The sequence below is a fragment of the Triplophysa dalaica genome, chromosome 17 (assembly GCF_015846415.1).
Source record: "Triplophysa dalaica isolate WHDGS20190420 chromosome 17, ASM1584641v1, whole genome shotgun sequence".
Lineage (NCBI taxonomy): Eukaryota > Metazoa > Chordata > Actinopteri > Cypriniformes > Nemacheilidae > Triplophysa > Triplophysa dalaica.
In genome coordinates, this window is record NC_079558.1 from 19,242,501 (window position 1) to 19,264,556 (window position 22,056).

Below are 22,056 nucleotides of genomic sequence, written 5' to 3' on the forward strand. Positions count from 1 at the left end.
ATCGTCCATATCGGCAGCGGCCGACAAAGTGTCACTTTTAGTGTTATCGGTATTGGCCGATAATTAAATTATGGCCGATAAATGATGAATCATTTTCTCTGGTTAAACCACTTCAGCTACACGCTGCTCACAGTTAAAATCCAAAACAGTCTTTCTGTCATGATCAATCACTTACTGTTATTAGCAAAACATTGTTCATGTAGGTACAGTGTGTAGATATTTATAAATGTGTAAATTATAAGAACAAAAGCAATTTTTTTAAAGCCGATTGATGTCTGAATGCTTTCTCTCATGACACCAGTTAGACATGTGGCTATCAGGAACACATTTCTGGGTTGCTCTAGAAGAACATAGAAGTATGTTTATTTATTAAATAAACATACCAGAAAAGTTTAATAGTTAAAGAACCTTTAACTAGTGTAAAGTAGGCTTGGTACATGATTTTCAGGGAAAAAATAGAACAAACGTTAACATTGTTTTCCTTTTTTTTTTTTTTTTTTCGGTCTCAGAAAATGTAATATTGATTTTAAGAGTCTATATATCGGCCAATATATCGATTATCGGCTTCCAGTGTTAAAAATGATCTGTTATTGTTACCAGCCAAAATGTACATATTGGTGCATACCTAATATGAACTCAACTCATACTGTGAGTTTGTAGGCACAGTCCTTCGTGTTTATGATGAGAAGAAACACAAAAAAGTATTTTTCATTTATTTGGCAGACTGTATTAATTCCAGACACTGAACTTTCTGAACAGAAACAAGATCTTTTCCATTCACACACCTGTAAGAACACAACTTATGACAAAGAAGAAATCTATAAACTAGATGCTTTAAACCACTTTCTCCTGATATACAGTGCAAGAAAATATGTGTTTCCAGCTTTTGCATGAAGCCTAAAATAATGTCAAAATGTGCATTGTGTGGTCACACAAACCAGCACAACAGGTGCAGGACTAACACACACACACACACACACACACACATCGAGTGACGTGAAGGGTTTTACAGCAGCAGACTCATGTGACCCTCATTCTGACAAACAATTATTAACATACAATACATTCACTACTAGAAAGAGAAAATGTCAAATGACGGATTTGTTAAAGAATGAATCAAAGATCACACACAGGTCAATAAACACCAGTGATTCCATCAGCACTCTTCCACTGGACATCTTCAACCTAATTCAGAAGTTATCAACTTCAACACTGAGATGTCTTTTAAAAGTCGATCAGCACAACATGTGTCAACATGTTAACACAAACCTGAGGTAAGATACAAATCCTACACATACTGACAGTTCTGCTTACATACAGCTGAAATGAGGATTGAACCCAACCAAACATGTTTAACATGATTAAAGTAGCTGTTATGACACACTGCAATATTATTTTGTGTGTTGTAGAGCTTTACAACACAGTGTAAAATACAAATAAATAGGAAAAAAACACACAGAGCTTACTCTGCGCTTCAAAAATTCAATAACCAGTTCACTTTGAAATGATATGTTTAGGCCTTTCCTTTCTATATTTCTATTCAGTATCATTTCTAATGTTTCTTAAGCAAGGAAATGCAGTAGACTAGACATCTTATTTAAGCATGTAAGATTTTTGATCTGTTAGAATTATAATCTTAGAATTATGCACCTTGGGAAGTTCAAAGTATTAATATTTCAGTAAATGATTTGCTCAACATATAACCGGTTTAACCTGTATCTGCGTTTACATTCTCTCTCTCTCTCTCTCTCTCTCTCTCTCTCTCTCTCACACAACACACGGGGAAGTTTCTCCATCTAACCTAAATGAGTTGCCGTGAAAACAGCAACCTGTCAACAATTTGGCTTATGTGTTATAAGAACATTATTACATTTTTATATTGGTATTATGTCCATAAAATCTATATAATTTAAACGAATTACCACAGTACACTGCAGTGGACAGGACAGATGAAGTAACTAGAGTCAGGAGCAGACCAGCACATGCCCATATCACATAATCCACATGAATCCAAAAGAAACACAACATGTGCAAAAACACAGTTGTAAACACAAAACATGCTGTGTGACGTGTGTTACATAAGCAGCACAGCAGAGATTCCAGCGGCCATTTGTTGATCTTTTTTAAGAAGCTTGTCACTGTGAAACATGCAGACATAAACACAGTCAGTGCATCTGCAGTACACACTCACATACACACAGACACACAGACACACAGACACACAGACACACAGACACACACTTATATGGTTACTGAGAAGATATGAGCACAAATAACAGCCAATGGGCTTCATGAGCCATCCGAGTCTGTCACTGCGCACTGCTGCTAAAATAAGAAACAAAGAAAAACACACTCACTGCTGCTGCCAGACTTCTTCACATCTGATGATTTTACACCACAACATTTAAATATATTATGAAGAGTTTATTTCAAAACATTAGATGAAACTTTTTAATAATTAATTATTGTGTATTCCAATTCATAACTAATAAAAACAGTTAACTAACAAAATAAAAACATGTTAGGAGGGTTATCTCTCTTTGTAAATAAACTCTTCATATACACAGTACTTGATAAATATGTTAGGAAAACGATTCAGTTTCATCATCACTGCAGAAGAAGCTGAAGAAGAACACATTACTCACAGAAAGAAAACGAAATTAAAATAGTTAACTGAAAGTTGATAAATCAGACAATAATGAGAGAAATCACAGTCCACACGTTTATATATCAACAACGATTCCATATTTTTAAGTTGGCTCCAAAATGTGAACTACATTAATATATGGAGTCTAGCCAATCACAGCAGAGGTGATTTAAAAAGCAAACACAACCTGCTCAATGTCGTGTTCTGAGAGAAGGCAGAAAACACAAGATGTTGACTATAGTCCTGTCCAAAAGCATCCGACGGGTTTGAGTGTTCACACATGAGCTGCTCTTTAGGTGTCGGCAGCTCAAGGAGAGACACTGGAGTCAAACACTTGTTTCTTTGTTTTCTTGTCAACAGACCTCACTTGTTATTCGCAGGGATTGCAGAGATAAAGGGAGATTGTGGTCGACTTGCCTCATGATATCCAGTTGTGTGTGTTCTTTCTAGTTGAGCTGGTAAAAATAGCAGAGCGTTTGTGAGAGTCAGTAGAGCGTTACAGATTGCTCAAAATCCAGCAGGGATGTCTAGAACATCTGGGATTACAAGTGAAATATCAACACGCAATTGAAACGTATAATAAACCACCACAACACTTATGATAATTGTTAAATTCACTCATTTAAAAAGCAGAAGATGAAGACGAGGGGTTTAAACACATCAAACACAGAATGTGTTGGGCGGAGATATCCGAACACAGCTTGATATCCTCGGGGCCTCCGGCTACGGACAAACGATATGGATAATTATATCATCAACTATTGTCAAAAAGCTCCCTCGAGCACCGCCTCCCAAACACTTCAACAATTAACTCCACATTTTATCCATAGCTGGAATTTTAAAGCAATTCATATTCCAAAACTCTTTTGTGAATTCATCAAAATATTCACAATATTGTATTTGAGGTGAAAGAAAGCATCGGGGGCACAGAGCTGTGAAATATGTAAATGACAGTTTCAGTATCAGCAGCGCTTCAGAGCCGATAGGGTTCCCCCCATCCAAACACCAGCCAGCGCCTCTCGTCTCAGACAGAGAACAGTTTATTACATGAATATTTCAAAGAACCCATTTCTGTTCTCAGCGGACCGACTGTAAATTGGCTCGACTCTCAACACTGTGACTACACTGAGAGTAACAACTGAAAAAGATGTGTGCTGGACTATAAAAACACAATTTGTGGTCCAGTTTGTGCACATTCTAAAGTAAACACTTACTTTACAAACAGCCACAAAAACCTTCACCTCAATGCACTGCATGATTTATAATCACAAACATCACTTGTTCCATCCCAGAAAAGTACGCACCGGTAAAATGTTAAGATAAAAGGGTCTGACAAATACATCAATGTAAAGTGACGGTCAAACATCATGTCATGACGACACAAAACTGTTGTTGTTATACCAGCAGAAGACGCTTAACTTGAAAACATTTATCTTCAGTTTAATCAATTCAGACCAAATTATTAAATCATGTTAACAGAAATGATACAATCATCACAATCCAGTGTTCGCTGAGAAAAACACTCTGTGTCTGCAATGCTCTCTCTCTCTCTCTCTGTCTCTCTCTCTCTCTGTCTCTCTCTCTCTCTCTCTCTCTCCCTCCCTCTCTCTCTCTCTCTGTCTCTCTCTCTCTCTCTCTCTCTCCCTCCCTCCCTCCCTCCCTCCCTCCCTCCCTCCCTCCCTCCCTCTCTCTCTCTCTCTCCCTCCTCTCTCCCTCGTGCTGCGGCCGCTGTCAAACCCATCATCCTCAGCCTCCTCCCGCCGAAAATGAGGTCACATGGAAAAAATGAAAAGTAAAGCTATAAATAATACACAGCTACCGCACCGAGTGTATTCTGAGAACGAGATATTTTCAGGACATCGTCTCTGCACAGAAATAAAATGGAGATACATATTCAGACATCTGTTCTTTGTTTCAAAAGCACTTCACATGTTCATTGCATCTGTAATTGCATAACACAAAAATAAAACCTTGAGACATGTTGCTCTCTCTCTCTCTCTCTCTTTCTCTCTCTTTCTCTCTTCCTCTCTCTCTCTCTATCTCTCTCTTTCTCAAGATTCAAGATTTAAGATTCAAAGGAGCTTTATTGGCATGATAAAAGAAAATTTACATTGCCAAAGCACAAGATTAAATATAAACATGCAGAAATACAGATTAAGATCAAAAATAAAATAGAATAAAATTAAAAGTCTATAAGTAAAAATCTATATATATATACATCTCAATATAAACAGGAAAAGAGTTTCTCTCACTCTCTCTCTCTCTCTCTCTCTCTCTTTCTCTCTCTAAAAGCAGCTCAAGTCTAACATGAATGGCTCAGAATGAGGACAGAACAGCCTACCAAATAACATTTTTCTGAAGATCGAGGCAAGTGGCCAAAAAGAAATCCGCAAAGAAAGAGGAAGGGCAAACGTGCATTACATTTTATTATAAGACGGGCTGTCTGCCCTCTCTCTCTCTCTCTCTCTCTCTCTCTCTGCATGAATTCATGTCTGAGGTGATGCAGTGGTGTGGTACACTACAGTCTGATCAAATTAACATTGACGTTGATGGTGGAGTAAACTTGACCTTCTTGGGGTCAGAAGCAGCACAGTCCAAACAAACACAAACACACACAAACACACGCACTTGTATTTACAGTCAAATATCAGTCACACTGGTCATGTTTACATTACCTTATTTTCCTTTAGAGCTCAGTGAATGTGTGTCCCTCTTGTGAACAAGACGAGAGGAAAAACAGCCTTTCAGCTCCTGATAAACAGAAGAGAGTGTGTGGTTGTGCGATGAAAGGCCAAACCTCGTCTCCGGCGTCTGAAACATCCCACAGTCTCCTGACTCACACCAGCACGTCTCTCTCTTCTTTCCTGATCTCTGTGACTCTATCTGTGACACGTGAAGCCCCCTCTACAACACAATCATCAGACTCGTGTCCGCGCAACATTAGACGAGAAAAGAGGAAGATGTGATGTAATAACGACGGTTACATCACTGGCTCATGATTGCATAACAGTGCAAGAGAGCGGAGAGAGATCTCTCCGGAGAGAGGACAAAGATCTAAAGTCGACCCAAACACCTGCGAACCACTGAACATACTTAAGAGCAGGTTTGGCCCATGCGCGTACAAACAGAACCGCTTAAGTAAGCTGTGACCCAACGTCTGCAGCTGAATCAAAGACACAAATAACTCAAAGAGTTAAAGCTCAACTTAACAGCACCTACACAGTTGACCATACGATGAAAGTAACTGCTGGTGAAGGAAAATCGTAACAACAGAAGATCTCCTAATCACTGTCCTTTTTCTGATCAACTTTATTATCAATCTGTGAGTGGCCCGTTACAGAGCAGGAGCCTATTTATTTCCACAGCTCTTTGGTACGTCTTCCTCAGCTGATAATCCTCTCTTCCCGTTCCCTTCGGACCCGTGTCACACAGATCTGAAGCGTGTGACACTATTAAGAAAGTCTCTTTTTCACAAAGGACTCCAGTAAACTAGTTAATTCAGCACATTGCACATCCAAAATCTTCGCACAATAAAATATAAATACAACCTCACGTTGTGTCAAACACATTTACACACTGCCTCCGATATTGTCGTCCATCATACATTTTTTTGGATCAGGTTAGATTATCTGCGTTTTCACATCGATAGCAAGCATTTTGAGAGGCCTTTTATAACAATTCAGTGACACCATACAAACGAGAGCCAAATACGAAAAAACACCTATGAAAGTTTCGGACCGTACATGCAAAGACCTTTACAATTAATCATGTATAATATGATAATCTTGTGTAGTATTATCATAATCAGTATTGACAATAACGTGACAGGTTTTAGGTCTACCAGTTTGACAAAATGTAGGTCTTGTCAAGTTTACTGTGACATGGGTCATGTTCCTTCTTTCTGTCAATCATTTTAAACCGATGAAATGATCAGACAAGGATGTGAATATATGACATAAGGACCTCAGAGTACACACAGAAACACAATCACAACATCATCTCCGTTGTGTCACAAACCTGCAGCTGAAGCAGAATCTCTCTTTTCTTCAGTCACTTTATTCACACTACATACTATTTTGGCAAAAAGAAGGTTGTAAAAAGTCATTAGCAATGTGTATGAGAGAAAAACTTTTATTTCATCGTTAGATTCACCTAGTAAAAATGTCAGTTCTCTAAGGAACGGTTCGATTTTTGTCATTTTTTTAAATAAAAGATCTAAAGGCTTAATGATGCCGATGTATTTTTACAGACTTCTTTAATCATATTTACAGAGGATAAGATGAATACATTTGAGCTCAACTATACATGCATGCGCTAGACGGACATTCTTGACAGATCATTGAGAAACCATGTTGAAAAGAGAAGTGAGTCATTTCTGTCACCACCACTGTCACTAAATGAAACAAACAGCCTTCACAGAAACTGATCCCAGAAACGACAACACGGTCAGGACTGTGGAAGACTCTTCAAACATAAGCTATAATGGTGTGTGTTACGCAACATAGATGATACACAAACACACACAGGTAAACCTCAGAGGTCTGACTTCCTGCCACACAGCTGCAGTTGAGCTGTGTGTGTGTGGGGGGGGGTTAGCATTGGGACAGGACGCCGCCCCTGGGGTGAAAGGCAATGTGTGGTTTTGTTTTCTATGATCAGTCTAGGTGAAGGGTCACTGCCATCCGTTCACAGCAAAATAACATCCCATAAAAATACATCACTGAGAGCTAAAACAAACCTGTCTACTGAAAGAACATAACTGTGTGTATCTATGCAAATGTTTATCACATGCTACACAAACCCACATGTGTTTCGAGCATCTAAAAAAAATCTACATGAGTTTAGCAGAAGAATCCAGTGCTCAGTGCTGTGACTGCTCTACACACAACAAACACACATCACATGACATTCTGAGAGATCACATGACCCGGACAGACTATACCTTTTCCTCACACTCAATGCTAAAGCGTAGTCATGATGTAAACTAACAGAACTCCAATGAATACAAGCACTCACTGAATCACAATTATGTGTTAAAACTACAACTGTATCGTGACGGGGAAGTATTTACAAATTGAAATCTTCCATAATGCCTCACTGCTACTGATACCTTTGCTGACATTTTGTTCCAAATTTTCCAATCGTTCAGCTAGGTATTAGCAATGTTTCATTATACCAGGGATGAACTTGTACATATATGTAACAGGTGCTATGAACTCATCGGTCTGTGCTCAGGATTCACAACGTTTAGGAGCCACGACCACAGAAATCGCCACGGTTGTCATCTTTCGTGAACCCAGCTTAAAGCTATCGTCAAACATACTCTACAAACTCAAGCGTCTTCCTGAAGACACGTCAAAATAAAAGTCCGGTCAACTTGAACATTCAGACGAAAAAAATATTTATTTTACTATATTGTTTGCTGTAGTAAACACTGTAGTATACAAGGTTCAAAAACACTATAATATCTTGGACTTTTACTGCAGTTTACTATTGTACTTTAGTAGACTACAGTAATTTATGTGGACGAATACACCGCTATTGTATAATAAAAAAAATGAAAAATAAAGATCGTAATTAAAACAAATTTAGGTTAACTAAGAATAAGAAGGCCCTCATGTATTTGTTACCTGCCTATCAATGTGATGAACTGCACTTGCATGTGTTTTAAAGGAGTCACATGACACGGCTAAAATGAAATATTATGGTTTGTTTTAGATGTAATGTAATGTGTATACAGGATTGAAGGTTGAAAAGCACTTTATTTTCCACTAACATGCATGTTTGTGTCTCCTCTTTGCTCCACCTCTCTGAAACACACAGATTTCTTACAAAGCTCATGGCTCTGTAAAGCGAGGTGTGCTCTGATTGGCTAGTTAACCAGTGCGTAGTGTTGGCCAAATACTGCTAAGTTGCATATACATTTTGGCGGTTTAGTCAAATCAGACCACGAACTGATGTATATTTGTGGGGGTGTGGTTACACGAGGTGTTTCAGACAGGTCTGGGTGAGCATTCGCTTTTAGATAGAATAACTCTTTTGTTCACACACTTTCATTTCTGCTATTTTACGTGTCTAATACATGCATGAGCAACTTATAACAGACAAAAGACTAGGGTTGGGTCTCGTTTTAATTTTAGCAATTTCGGTTCCGATTCCAAAATTTTTGGGGGAGAAAATAAATTGGCAAACACTTAAAGAAAACAGTTTTTACCTTTTATTCTTGACACATTTAGGCTATAACCAGTAGGACTTTAACTGTTAACTGTGACAATTCGTCAAATGATGAAATAAACAACACTATTTAAGTGTAACACAAAAATACAACATAAAATATATAACATGCAGTTGCTAGATCATCCATTATCTAAACAATTATTTGTGAATAAAATACTGAATTAATTCATTTTTAGAAAGTGATTGAATTAATCAATCAAGTTTATATCATTTAAAATAAACTAGAACATGTTGTACTGTAGCTTCCCAGATGTACTTAATGTGATCACTGTTTAAATGAAGTAACTGATTGTCTTTTCATCTCTATCTGTTTTGTGTACCTGAGTGTGCGACACTGCTAACAGCTGTAAGTGATCTGGTGTGTTGTAGCAGGAGGACTCGAGGCTGAGAGACTAAAACACGGTGCATTTCTTCACATTAAAGACGCGTTTCAGCACATAAGAGGTACTTCCTCCCTTTCACCAAATATCTTTACCACACGTATTGCATGTGGCAATACTATCATCGTTTCACAAAGTTTTGAACGTTTGCTGTGTTCATAGTGATGATGGTAATGAACTGCGCATGTGCGTAATGAGATAAGGTCCTTGTCGCAGGTCCTGCAGACAGATACAACGGTAAAATGCTCACTGCCGTTTGCAAGTGATTGAAAAAGTCAGGAATCAATAAAACAGAAACGAAATGCGGGTGTCCTATCGAATCGAAGTTTTTTTATTTATTTGGAACTGGTTCTAAAATTGAACCGGTTCTTGATACTCAACCCTACCAAAGACATAGAACCACAAGTATCCGCGCCATATGACCCCTTTAATGATGACAATGAAAGTTTATTTTCAATGAAACTTTAAACCTCTGCAGCACCAGTACTGATATGAAATACATGAATATGCTTGATGCTGGAATACAGTAGGGACACAGGGCACACTGAATAAAGGTTATGGATTTAGTGATGGTACTCATGAAAACATGAGCTAACCAGCCTAAAAATAAGTAATTAAATCAAAAAAGATCTTAATAATGTATAATACTGCAGAGTGTTTGATGCATGTGTTTATGTGGTAAAGCGATCGTTGCGTGTTCTCAGCTCAACAGCTGTTCTGCAACATTCTCATCAGTAAATGACTAAAAATACACAACCTTCACACGACCACATGAGCTACAAACACTCTGTGCTTTCATCAGCCTTCACATTATTGTCTTAGGTCATATTATCTTTGGCCATCAGAAAAAGTGATTTTATTCTCATAATAATAATAATCTGCAGTTTAACCACATATTAAAGTCACACATGACCATGTATGAACAGATTATAAACAAGAGTACTGTAGAGTTCATTCAGCTCTCACATTAAAGCCCATCATGACAGACAGCTTTCACTAAACATGAGCGAGTGGGCAAAGATTGTTCTGATGTACAGGTCAAGCAGAGCTGAAAACACTTCAGTCATCATCATTTCACTGCAGAGGATCACGAGCAGATGTGTTTGGACTGATTATCACTTATGAGCATGCTGCTGCTTCACATCTGTCACAATATCAATGAATTGTGTCCGACAAAAATCACTGCATGCATGAAGAGAGCGCTGCATGTTAACAAGACACATGACATGACGCTTTTGAACCGATTTCAGTTTTTATTTCACTGACAGGCACCACAGATAATGCTATAAATGCAATTCAATGGCTTTAAAATATCATTTATCACAAAAGCTGCTGTGTTTATTTTGACTACACATTATGTCAGTTCTACAATAGGGCACAGCAGTGATGGCGTGTTTTAAAGGTCTCGTCAGACAAGCACTTTCAACAAGTTGGTATGATTTATTAGGGTGTTCATGAAATGTCTGGAACATATTTTGCTTAAAAACACAAAATGGCCCTTCTTGCCTCGTCAAAAACAGCTCTGCTCACAGCAACCCATTTTGTTGCATGTCTCTTTAAATGATAATGAGTTACAGCGCACCCAACCCCACCGCCCTTCCGTCAGGCATGTCAACACAACACACGTGTAGTACTGTCATGGCAATGGTTTAGCAAAATTATGTTTCCTGAATTCCTCTGCGGTTAGTTTTATATTAAACGTCTCAAATCATTCGTCCGGAGACATGTACTTACATTGTGCGTGTATGCTTACCTAAAATCCACGGTATCCTATCCACTACAGATCCTAGCAGAATTACATGGATTTTAGCGCTTGTCATTGAAGCAAGACAAACGCACATAATGTATTAACATTCATACAGTTAAACTCCAAGTGTCCATCTGCACTTATATTCAGTAAGTTTAACACTGGGTTTGAATGTTCTATTTAGCTAGTGACTGACTTAGCTCCCTTCGCTATCATATGCTTACGTTATCCTTCTATATATACGGTACATTTACGTCAATTCAGACTGTTGATAAATATTACTAACATCGGCAGTTTTGACTCGTTCAGTCGGGCTCGACCCCTCTTGAGGAACAACTTTGAAGCTAATCCTGCTAATACTATCACAAGTTGAAAAAGCACTCCGGCTTGAAGTGATTCGCAAGCAGGTTTTTACCTATGGTTTCTGAGGGATTTACTCTAAAAATAAATCCACTGCTGTCTCCTCCTACATTTGGACTCTGTGCAGCGACTACATTGCATGATGTCCACGAACTTTAGCTATGGCGTCACGTACACTGCTGTCGCATGTGTAAACAACAATGGCAGAGTGCGGTGGGTAGAACCGTGTAGAATAAGGGCCGGTAACATTATAATAAAATCTGCTTTGGACGTCACAATCAGACCGAAATCTGAAGTGAATGAATGAGCATCTAAGTTTTAAGAGATTTGTGGCCATGTTGCATTGTTTGTGAATTCTATATGTCAAGACATCTAACATCCCTGCCAAAGGAAGTAGTCGCTTCTAGCAACTTGTTAGCAACCTCCGTTTTTAAGACACAATGAGGCTTTTAAAAAAATCACAAGCAGGTTATAACTGGTGTGCTTTACTTCACAGAATAAAACATGAAAACATTTAAAGGTTTGTTTACCACAGACCTTATTTCAGGTGATTTAACAGAAAAACAGACTTTGGAGCGATGGAACCGGACGTCGTAAAATGTTAACTCGCTCGTTTTACACACATAAAATACGAGTCTCCCTATAGTTGGGTCAGTTAATGAGTCAAATGTTCATTTAGTAACAGCTCAGACCGGTTCAGTGTCAATGAGTTTAAGAATGAACTCTCTTATAGATCCCAGTGAAATTGATCGTGAATAAGTCAGGTTACACTCAGCCAACACATCTAACCAGACGCAGGACCCGAATACAGTCCTGTCTGAGGAACATATATGTTGAACAAGAGAGAACTGGCGAGAAACTGTGCTGCAAACACTGAAAGGAGGTGCTGAGTAAGGAGATCTGCTGCCTGCCAGTAAAACCTCCTCCAATAGCCAGCCACCATAAATAATAGAGCTGTGGAGGCAATTGTGCACAAGCGAGGGACACAGGGAGAGAGAGAGAGAGAGAGAGAGAGAGACAGCAAAATAACAGCCTTCAAAAACGAGCGGAGAGCAACACAATCACACGAGGCTTGTGGGTAAATTGCTGTTTGCTGAAGCGTCGAGGAAAGTAATTAGGTTGTTATTAAAGTGTTTGACAACTGTAAAAACCCATCAGAGTCAGAGCAGTGGAAAGTGTAAAGATCAGAGGAATAACCCATGAAATCAAGTTTCTCTGTTTTAAACAGAAATGAGTATAATTCACACAGACGATGTGTTTTCTGTGAGATGAGACGCACTGCTAGCACAGATTAGGTCAGTGTCCTGTGGTTTCTTCACTGATTTATCTCTATGAAGTTCATTTACAACATAAAACACATGACATAATAAAAACACACAATCAGCTGAATAATGAGAGGACAATGATTAACCTGCGCTCACATCTCACACACTATCAGCAGAATCATTTGACAACTGTAAGCCACTCATTCATTCATTCATGTTGATTTCTGTTGTAACACTGTTGTGCTATTAAAACATCACCGTCCCAACACATCAGATTGAACTGCAGGTTTAACAGAATAAGAACAAGTAAACAACTCTTTTACAAAGATGACCTTATAGAAACCTTATAGACGATATGGACCTGTCGTCACTTTACCACGTGAACACCACATTAGCACGCAAACGTGCGCCTCCATGAGGTGCATTCAGCAAAAAGGACATTCAGCACAATGACTGCTTACAATATCTGGAAACGCAATTCCGTGCAACATTTCAGTGTCCAGGAACACCTGATTCCTCTGAAAGTCGTAGAGACGTCGTAAGGATCACCGTGTCCAGCTGCCTGTAAGTTCAGTAAATAGTTGCATGTTTTAGTCCTGGTTTCTTTGTTTCTCCTGTGTCCTGGCGCTCAAGGGGGGCGTGTCCTGGCGTGTTCACGTGGGAAAGTGACGTTAATGCATCCCTCTATAGACGGTTTCATCTTACATTTACATTTAGTCATTTAGCAGACGCTTTTATCCAAAGCGACTTACAAGTGGGGTAGGTAATGGAAGCAATTGGGACAGCACAAGTACAACAAAGCATAAGTGCAATCAAAAGAGAAGACTGGTCTCATATAGCCTAACACAGTATACAGAACCATTCATACATTCTTTCATTCTTTTTTTTAGAGAAGAAAATAGAGTCAGAACAGATCAGTCAGATGTTGGCGGAAGAGATGTGTTTTCAGACGTTTCTTAAAGATGGCTACAGAATCTGCAGATCTTGTAGCAGTGGGCAGATCATAGGTGGAACAGATTCGGAGAAGGTGCGCGAGAGAGATTTTTTACCTTAACAACATAAACAAACGTTACATTGCAAGTGTACTTTCGTGTCCCCAGCTGAACATCCAGTACACATTCACAAACGATCGAGTGACTGTAGATTATTTTCTGATAACAATCAAAAGAAACCGAGAAGAAGCATTATTTGGCTAAACTTGTGTCTCCAATATTTTAAATTTAGACTGCGATACCAAGCTCCACAGCTACATGTCAGTGTTCCAGCGAAGATAATATTTAAAAGAACACGTAAAAGTGAACAAGCAGATGCATTTGCACAGAAATAAACGCAGACCCATGAAGCCGCATTAAAATGTCAAGCTTCCCGATTCCGCAACACCAGTGGTGTGTGTAGGCGCTCTGACAAGCGGCCCGTGTGGGGACTAGGATTTTTGCTTTGAACTCTTTCACCGTGTGCGTCTGGCCCAAATGGTGATGTGTTACGTAATCAAAGCAGCCCGATCCACGAGACGCTTACAGCTCGCTTTCCGTCTCATTTAGTGGACGACACACCCTCTGTTATTCTCCCACTTTGCAGCAGGCCTTCAAACCCTCTAAATAAATAATGATCTTATTGTCAGATGTGAGCCATTGATCTGAGAAACACCCAAACCCCAAATCATCCCAGCAACATAAAGGATTCGTCTTCCTGCCTCCGCAGAACTATTGTTCCGCCTTTAAACACTCCGCAGCTGCAGCTCGACGCGTCTACGGCTTGCATCCTCAGCGGAAAGAAACGGGCGAGTGACTCACCAGAGCCGGCCACTGGATGTGTTTGGCTTTTGTCCCCTGCAGCTGGACGCCCTCCTTTCGTTTGGCCCAAACCAGCTGATGCTCCAGCAGAAACACCTGGAAGTCCTCGTACACTTTCACCCACTCACGCTTGTCCCACTCAAGGTCATCGAACTCCACGTATACCTGCAGGAAGAGAGAGTGGAGGGGTCAAAGGTCAGTCACGGAAACACACACATGCAAACATCATGCTAGACAGCCTCACGCTTATATGATTATAAGACAATCTAATACGATTAAGAATACTGACAATAGTAATTAAACGGCATGAGAAAAAAACTGCACATGAAATGTGAATTTGAAATATTTGATAAGCTCATTTTTTACAAATGCACACCTTCCGTGGGGAAAAGTCACTTATTTTCGGTCACGAAGAGCCAATTTGGATTAATCATTAGTAAATATTATGTTATAACGTTATAAAAAAGACATATTTATCTTTAATTAGACATAAAAACCTGTCAAAATGGTTTTCTGCATGCGGTTTACTGTGTGTTATAAGTTTTGAGAGGTTGTTAAGGGATAATGTACAAGCAGACGGTTGTTATAGCAGAAATAAGCCCGACGTTGTGTTCTTTTATCACACTGAAGGGTCTTATTTCGCGATAACAGCCGGCTGCTTGTACATTATCCCGCTTAATACACGGCTATTCGCCACATGATAAAAAACAATAAATTGTTAATTGGAAATGTTTTTTTAGCTAATTTTTACCGAAAGCAGAGTTCCCGTGAAGAAAAGTAAGAAACTTTCAAACGTCACAAACAGGCAAATTGGTAGAATCATTTGTAAATATTATGTTATATATGTTATTAAAAGACATATTTACATAGAATTTTGTGTAATATTAAACTGCACCTGTCAAAATGATTTGCCGGGTTACAGGGTGTTATTAGTTTTGAGCGTTTGTTATTTGAAAATAAGAACCCTTGGAAAGTCGCGACTGGCCAATCAGAATCAAGAATTCCAACTAGCAGTGTAATAATAGTCTGTGTAATGCACACGATAATTTATGGAATGGAATGCCAAGTAAACTGTCAGGTGTCGTCGAGTGCTGATCAACATGTCAAGGTTTATTTGATGATAATGACCAGCTGACTGTGTCACTGTGGATGAACGTCCATTAAACACCAAATAACTGCTCCAGACGAGTGAAAGAGTATCTGATGAGAGCAGGGCTCATCACCGGCATCTTGCTGCACTTTCACAGCCATATAAAGTCAAGGCCTTAAATGACCTCAGTCTGGTGTTCACAGAGCACACGTTGAGAACCACACAACACAGACCCAGCACACATCCAGTGCCGTGCTCTTAAAACGCTCCACAGACACGTGATTTACAGACTGAGGCTATGGCATGAGAAAGAACATGTGTTTGACTTGCTGGATGTTTGTAACATATGGATGGTCTCATAATGACAGCATGTTCTGGTGTAAGGCGGGTGTAGAGTGATAGGCTGGAGAACTGGTTTCCAAAAACTAAGCAGCACAGAGGCTTTGCCGCTCTCCCTGAGCCTGTATTCCAACTGGAAAAAGTGTTTCTCTACTGGACAACATCCATGTGTTGACTAATACGATCCTGCACACAACACTTTTTCAAGCACATACACAATGATGTGCTCATCTGGTGCTGAGAGCGGTGGGAATCAGCACTCCAGAGTGAATTGCGCAACCCCAGTGCAGAGCAACGTGCACTAACAGGAACCGCTTTTATAATGTAGCAGAAATAATAATCTTTCACCCTGACTGAGGTGAGGAGAACAGGTGAGGACACATGGACCACCGTCCCCGTTGTGTGCAAAAAGAAGAACAACTTTACAGCACTGCTCGAGGCAATACACCAGTCCATGATCTCTGTCAAGGAAAACCTCACGCTTCTGCTTTTTCTCTGAAAAAACAACAACTATCGTAAAGGTGTTTAGAAATGGTGAGTGGTGCTGCCGTGAGATATGTGTGGTCAGGTTTTTGCTATGCAGTTAACTCTTTCTCAGTTGTTAAGTGTTTTGTTCTGTGGTTGTTAGGGGCTTATTTCCTGTTGCAAAGCAGTTGCTTCCTGTTTGGAAAAGTATCAGCCAGTGAACTCATGATTACTTGTAGGGTGCTTTTCTCTGCCATACCTAAACACAACAAAGAATTACACATGTGCATTCATCCACATCCCACAACATATACACAATGATACTCACATCTAGACAGCACAGTAATACATACATGTTTTAACATGTAACCCACTGAAAAGTGTCTGTTACTCAAACTAATCCATGCGGCTTTCACATAGGATGCCAAATGCACTGCGCTGGCCGCTGGGTTCTTATTTTTTTAAATGTGATATGTTGTTTGTTAAGTGTTTGGTTAATCCACTTAAAGGGAGTGTAGGTCTTCACCTGCGCGTCTGTACAAGATCAGGATGGCACAACCACCGCCTCATTTTGAGCCCGGAAAAATACACACTGAGAAAATTATTTTCACTTTCAAAACACTCACACAAATGTCATTGGTCTTACTAGACACTATTCATCATTGTAGCAAGAAATGCAACAATGTTTACGTCTCATGAGTGTGTAGGCAAGTCTAAAGTGGCAGATGACCGATGGTGTCAGTTCTCCCCGCCCTCTCTCCCACGATCCTCTGCAGGGGTCACGGAGGACGACTTTTCTCATCCGGCCTCTCTCTCAGAATGAAACATGAACTTCATATTGTGTTTCTGCTGAGCACATCCATTGGCCCACACTCTCACACCAATCTGCTGCTAGCAAGATGAAAAATTCACTCTCATTAAAAATTGAGACGGGAGCAGAGGGCACACAGATAAGGTGTGTGTGTGTGTGTGTGTAATAGTACTTATGCTGCTTCAGAGAGTAACATGTATTCTTCAGGTTCTGAGAGAACCTGAGCAGGACTGAGACAAACCAGATTTTAAAAACCCACAAACATACATCATGGATCTATTCTGTCCATTTCATGACCAAGTGCTTCAGTCTTTAACACATCAATAACATTCTTATGAATCATGAACTGAATCCACCGGCTCAGTTACTGAATCAACATCTGACTCACACACTGAATCACGTCATCATAACTTTCATTTACACCAGAATCAAAACTGCTACTGCGTTCTGCACACTTAACATCTCAGGTTCTACATAAAGCAATGGAAACGTCTTTCTCAAACATTTGTCACGTGATGCTGAGAAACAAAGGACATTCAGAGCGGATGAGAGTGAAGAAGTGAATGCTGTGGAAGAATGGATTGGATGACTACACGATACAGACAGATGGCAGAGTTCTGGCCCTTCAGCAGGGGTGTAAACAGCCTCACCCAATCGCTCACATTGATAACCAAACTGAGCAGAAAACAAGAACAAAAAAACTTTACTGCATTAAGTCTAGACTAACGTTACAGTCCTCGATTCATGTTCATATACTGTCTGTGTGTCTGTGAGTGTGTACTGATATTCATCACTGTGTGGGGACCTAACACAAAGATAATAATACCAGTAGATTTTGACCTTGTGGGGACATTGTTTAGGTCCCCATGAGGGAAAACAGCTTGTAAATCATATAGAATGATATTTAGAAAGGTTCATATAGAATATATCATAAATTTGACATAAAATCAATGGAAGTCTATGGAATGTGTGTGTGTGTATTAGACCTGTCCTGACCTACTTTCTGTTCAACACAATCTGGCTCCACAACATGCTGTCAAACACACCAGATCTGAATCTCAGCACTGATGCTTCTGTTCCAAAATAAACACAATATTTTCACAACAAAAAACAGCACTGCCATAAAAGTAGTAATGTCAGTTTATTTCAGTAAAATTGGGCATATCTGAACACGGCAATCTGCTCGTGGTTTAAAACCCAATCCACTGGTGTGTGTGCTAGATAGCGGAAATGAAGGTCAGACAAACATATCTGTCTAAAACGCATAAAAATACAGACGTTTACAAGGCATTTAGTGCACTCATGTGAAAGAGACAGACCGTAATCTCTAAATGCATGCTTAAAATAATCCAAAAATGAGTTTGTGCATCTGTTTCTATGCCAACAGAATCCTGGAAGTGAAGGTGTGCGATTTGACCAATGACATGACATGACACAAGTGTACTCCCATGTGAGTTGCATTTCAAAATTTTGATTCATTAAGCAACTTCGACATGTGCAAACGAACTGAACCAATTTAAAAAATGCAACATTTTAACCTTTAATCTCTATTTTGGAACAAAGGAAATGAAAACAACCCAAGTCAAATCACAGCTCTATACAGAAAATAAAGCCAAATTATACTAGATGTACAACATCTAGTCTGTGTTCAAACAAAAGCCTTTATTTAATCACATGAAAAGGGCATTTCCATAAAAAACCAGACAATGTAAACATCTGCATCAAGAGCTGAAGTGAGCATATCCCACGCGTCGTGCGTTGTCAATGAAACCTTCTGAAAAGTAAGTTAAAGGTCTAAACATCATTTCATTTTTCTCCACCTCCACTATCTTGCGGCAGACATACGGGCTGCCGTGTGTATTTGTTTAAGAGATAAGGACTATAGAAGTGTCTTCTTGACATCACATATCACAAAGACACCACCTGTTTACATCACTTTAACTACAGATGAAAGCACGGGGATAACGGCGGTAAAAATCTCATTCATGCCTGTAAAACTGCTTAACAGAATACACACTGAAGTTCAATGACATGTAAATGACTGAATTACGCAACAGAACTTCAGACTTCAGACCGATTCACCAGTTAGAGATATGAGACACGTTGAACATTTTGAGTAGTCAAGTAGTGAAATCCAGCTTTAAAGCACAAATCCACATGACTGACAGAAAATACAGGACAGGGTTAACCTGAGATAACAGACAGACTGAACAAAAGCAGGAAGCAAAAGCACGGATGACAATCCCAATGGAGGACACGTGAACTGATCAGAGGTCAGACTCCAGGTTTAATCAGATTATAGATGAGGAGCGTTGGGATAGCAGAGGGTTAACACAGAACACACAGGACTTTAATGGGAACCGTTTGAGGGTCAACTCTGGTCTGTCCGCCCATGCATGAGGGATGAAACTTCACAATCACGCAGGTTATATAACTGCATTCAGTCAGCCGAGAGCTGCCTGCCTGGCCGTTGAACCCTGCACAACTAGATTAGGGTCTGGAAATGAAGTAAGACAGAGCCAGGCACGTCCAGGGTTTCACCGCTTTATGCAAGTCTGTGGAAATGCCCGAAAATGGAAAATAACAAGGCTGCAAAATTCCTGCCGTCACCAAACCCTCCTGTAATGTTGTGTAGTGGGTCAGCGTGATCAACTAGTCCTCCAACCAAAACAAGCTAGTCATATAGTGACGTCAACAAGTTATTCTATCTTGATTTTCTTTCATGCTTTGGCAGCTTGCTGTGCTCTAGTTTCATCCTTTTCTGAAACAAACTCCAGACAATTACTGCAAGACAACATCTATGACTTAAACTGTCAATATTTACACTGTTAATATAATCTATACAGATGTTTATAAAGGAAGAACATGGGCACTTCAGTGTATTTTGCAATGTCAACTAAAACTATTCCAATAGTTGCTTGTCCATGAGTGATACACAGAGATTCTGATGGTCTGAAGCCAAAAACAAGAACAAAAGTGGTGATAGAACAGCCATGGAATGATTCACTGATTATAAAACCTCCAAAATGACTTAAAGACAAAAATCTTTTGTGCACAGTCTTACTCCGATTATGCTTAGTAAGCATATGCTTACTAAACATTACTAAACATGTGAGCTTGTGTAAACACGTAAAAAAAAGACCTCATAGACGGCGTTAAGCAAAACCCACTCATCAGGTGTAGTTTTTCACACATTACTCTGATTTAGCGCAGCATGTAAACACCATTCCCGGTTTTCTCTCAGTTTTGTTTCTGTGTGGATGTCTGACAGTGCAGTAATAAAAGTGCCAAATGGAAGTAACAGTAAAATAACGCATTAAAAGTCGGCTCTGGAATCATGCAGTTGATATAGAAATGGCAAAATGAAAAACGATTGTTTCATATGCAGGTACTGCGGACATGAGAAGCGATATAACATACAACTTCTAACGTTTTCCCGGATTACTTTTATAAACTGATTTTTATTATTTTCATTTATTTTGTGCATGTAAGAACTCTCAGTGAAAGTCCCAGTGATATAAAAAATGACAATTCTTATTTTTTCATGAAATATTGCAGCGTTTATTGTAAATAGTTGATCAATGAGGGTTGTTCTCTTTTTAAAATGGGTTTGCCCTCATAATCTTAAATTAAGATCTGAAAATACGCTTCCGTCCTGTAATGACTATACAGCTCAAATGACATGTTAGACGGTTTGGGCGGAGCATCCATTAGCTCCTCCCCTTCAACTGTCAGTCTGCTGCCAATTCCATTTCAAAATGCAACAGCTGTTTTTCTACATCCAATCAAATCGCAGTGAAATACGAAAGCCACACCGACTACTATTTGCATTACAAATTCCATTTCACCCGTAAATGCGTCAAAATACAGAAGTAAAAACGATGGCAACTTCTGGTTCACAGGGACTTTAAGGAGACCTCAGATGGTGCTAGCTGACCCTAAACGAGTAAAGGTCTTTCTTTATTATTTTCTTTACTTTAATTGATCAGATTATTCAGTCATGAACTCGTTTCAAATAATAATTAAATAACACTTTAGCCTTGTTGTGGATGAGAGCACATAAAAAAGAATAACATTCACTTATACCTTACAAAAGGAGAACATTCTCATTTGTCTGGTTTGTTCATTATAAAAAGTAGGTCTGAATGAAGTGAACACGCACACAGGAATCATGTACAGCGTCTGCTCGAAGGGATAAAAACACAACAAATGTGCAGACGTTATGATGGTAAGAGCTGGTTGCTACGCAACTACCATCACATACGCCACACGGCTCTGTCTTTATCTTTCTTCCTATCTATCAAAAGCACAATGTGTCTGCTCTAAACGCCCTGGGGAGCGTGGCAATGAATTATAGGACTCTGGTAGATTATAAAAGAGCTGACCCTACTGTCAATCAAATCAAACATGGCAACATTACCCCATTCAAACCTGTGTGATTTTCTTTTGTCACTGCAGAATAAACAACCGACCTGCACACTGCACTATTCAAATCAAATATATTCCAGATAATGTTAATGTCAGATCACACTCATCTGCTTGTGATGTTATTGATGTTAATCATGACACGATTGAAGAGCAGCTACGATGAAAATCTTATCTGGCCACAGTCAATATATGCTACACGTCTTGACATGACAACACTGAGCACATTACGATACTATATGATACACTTTATTGTCAGAAACTTGTCTCGAGTTACAGCAGGTTCACTCAGAACTACACACAAAAAAAAATTCTCCGGAACAGGTTTACTTTTTATCTGAATTATTATTCAACACTAATACAGCTTGATGTACAATGAATTTCTTTATCTTAATTGGACTATATCTTGGTACCTTTTTCGTAGATAGGACGGCAACATTACAAATTCATTATACAACACATGATTAGGTTCAGAGACAATATTATTAGCTAGTCGT

The 22,056-nt window shown here is 39.3% G+C and overlaps 1 protein-coding gene across 1 annotated transcript in view; it reads right to left on the minus strand.

The window, feature by feature from the left end:
* jmjd1cb (jumonji domain containing 1Cb) overlaps positions 1-22,056 on the minus strand; it is a 110,822-nt gene that overhangs the window by 58,945 nt on the left and 29,821 nt on the right. The window contains 1 exon segment of the mRNA XM_056770867.1: positions 14,430-14,594. Coding sequence (XP_056626845.1) covers positions 14,430-14,594 — 165 coding nt within the window.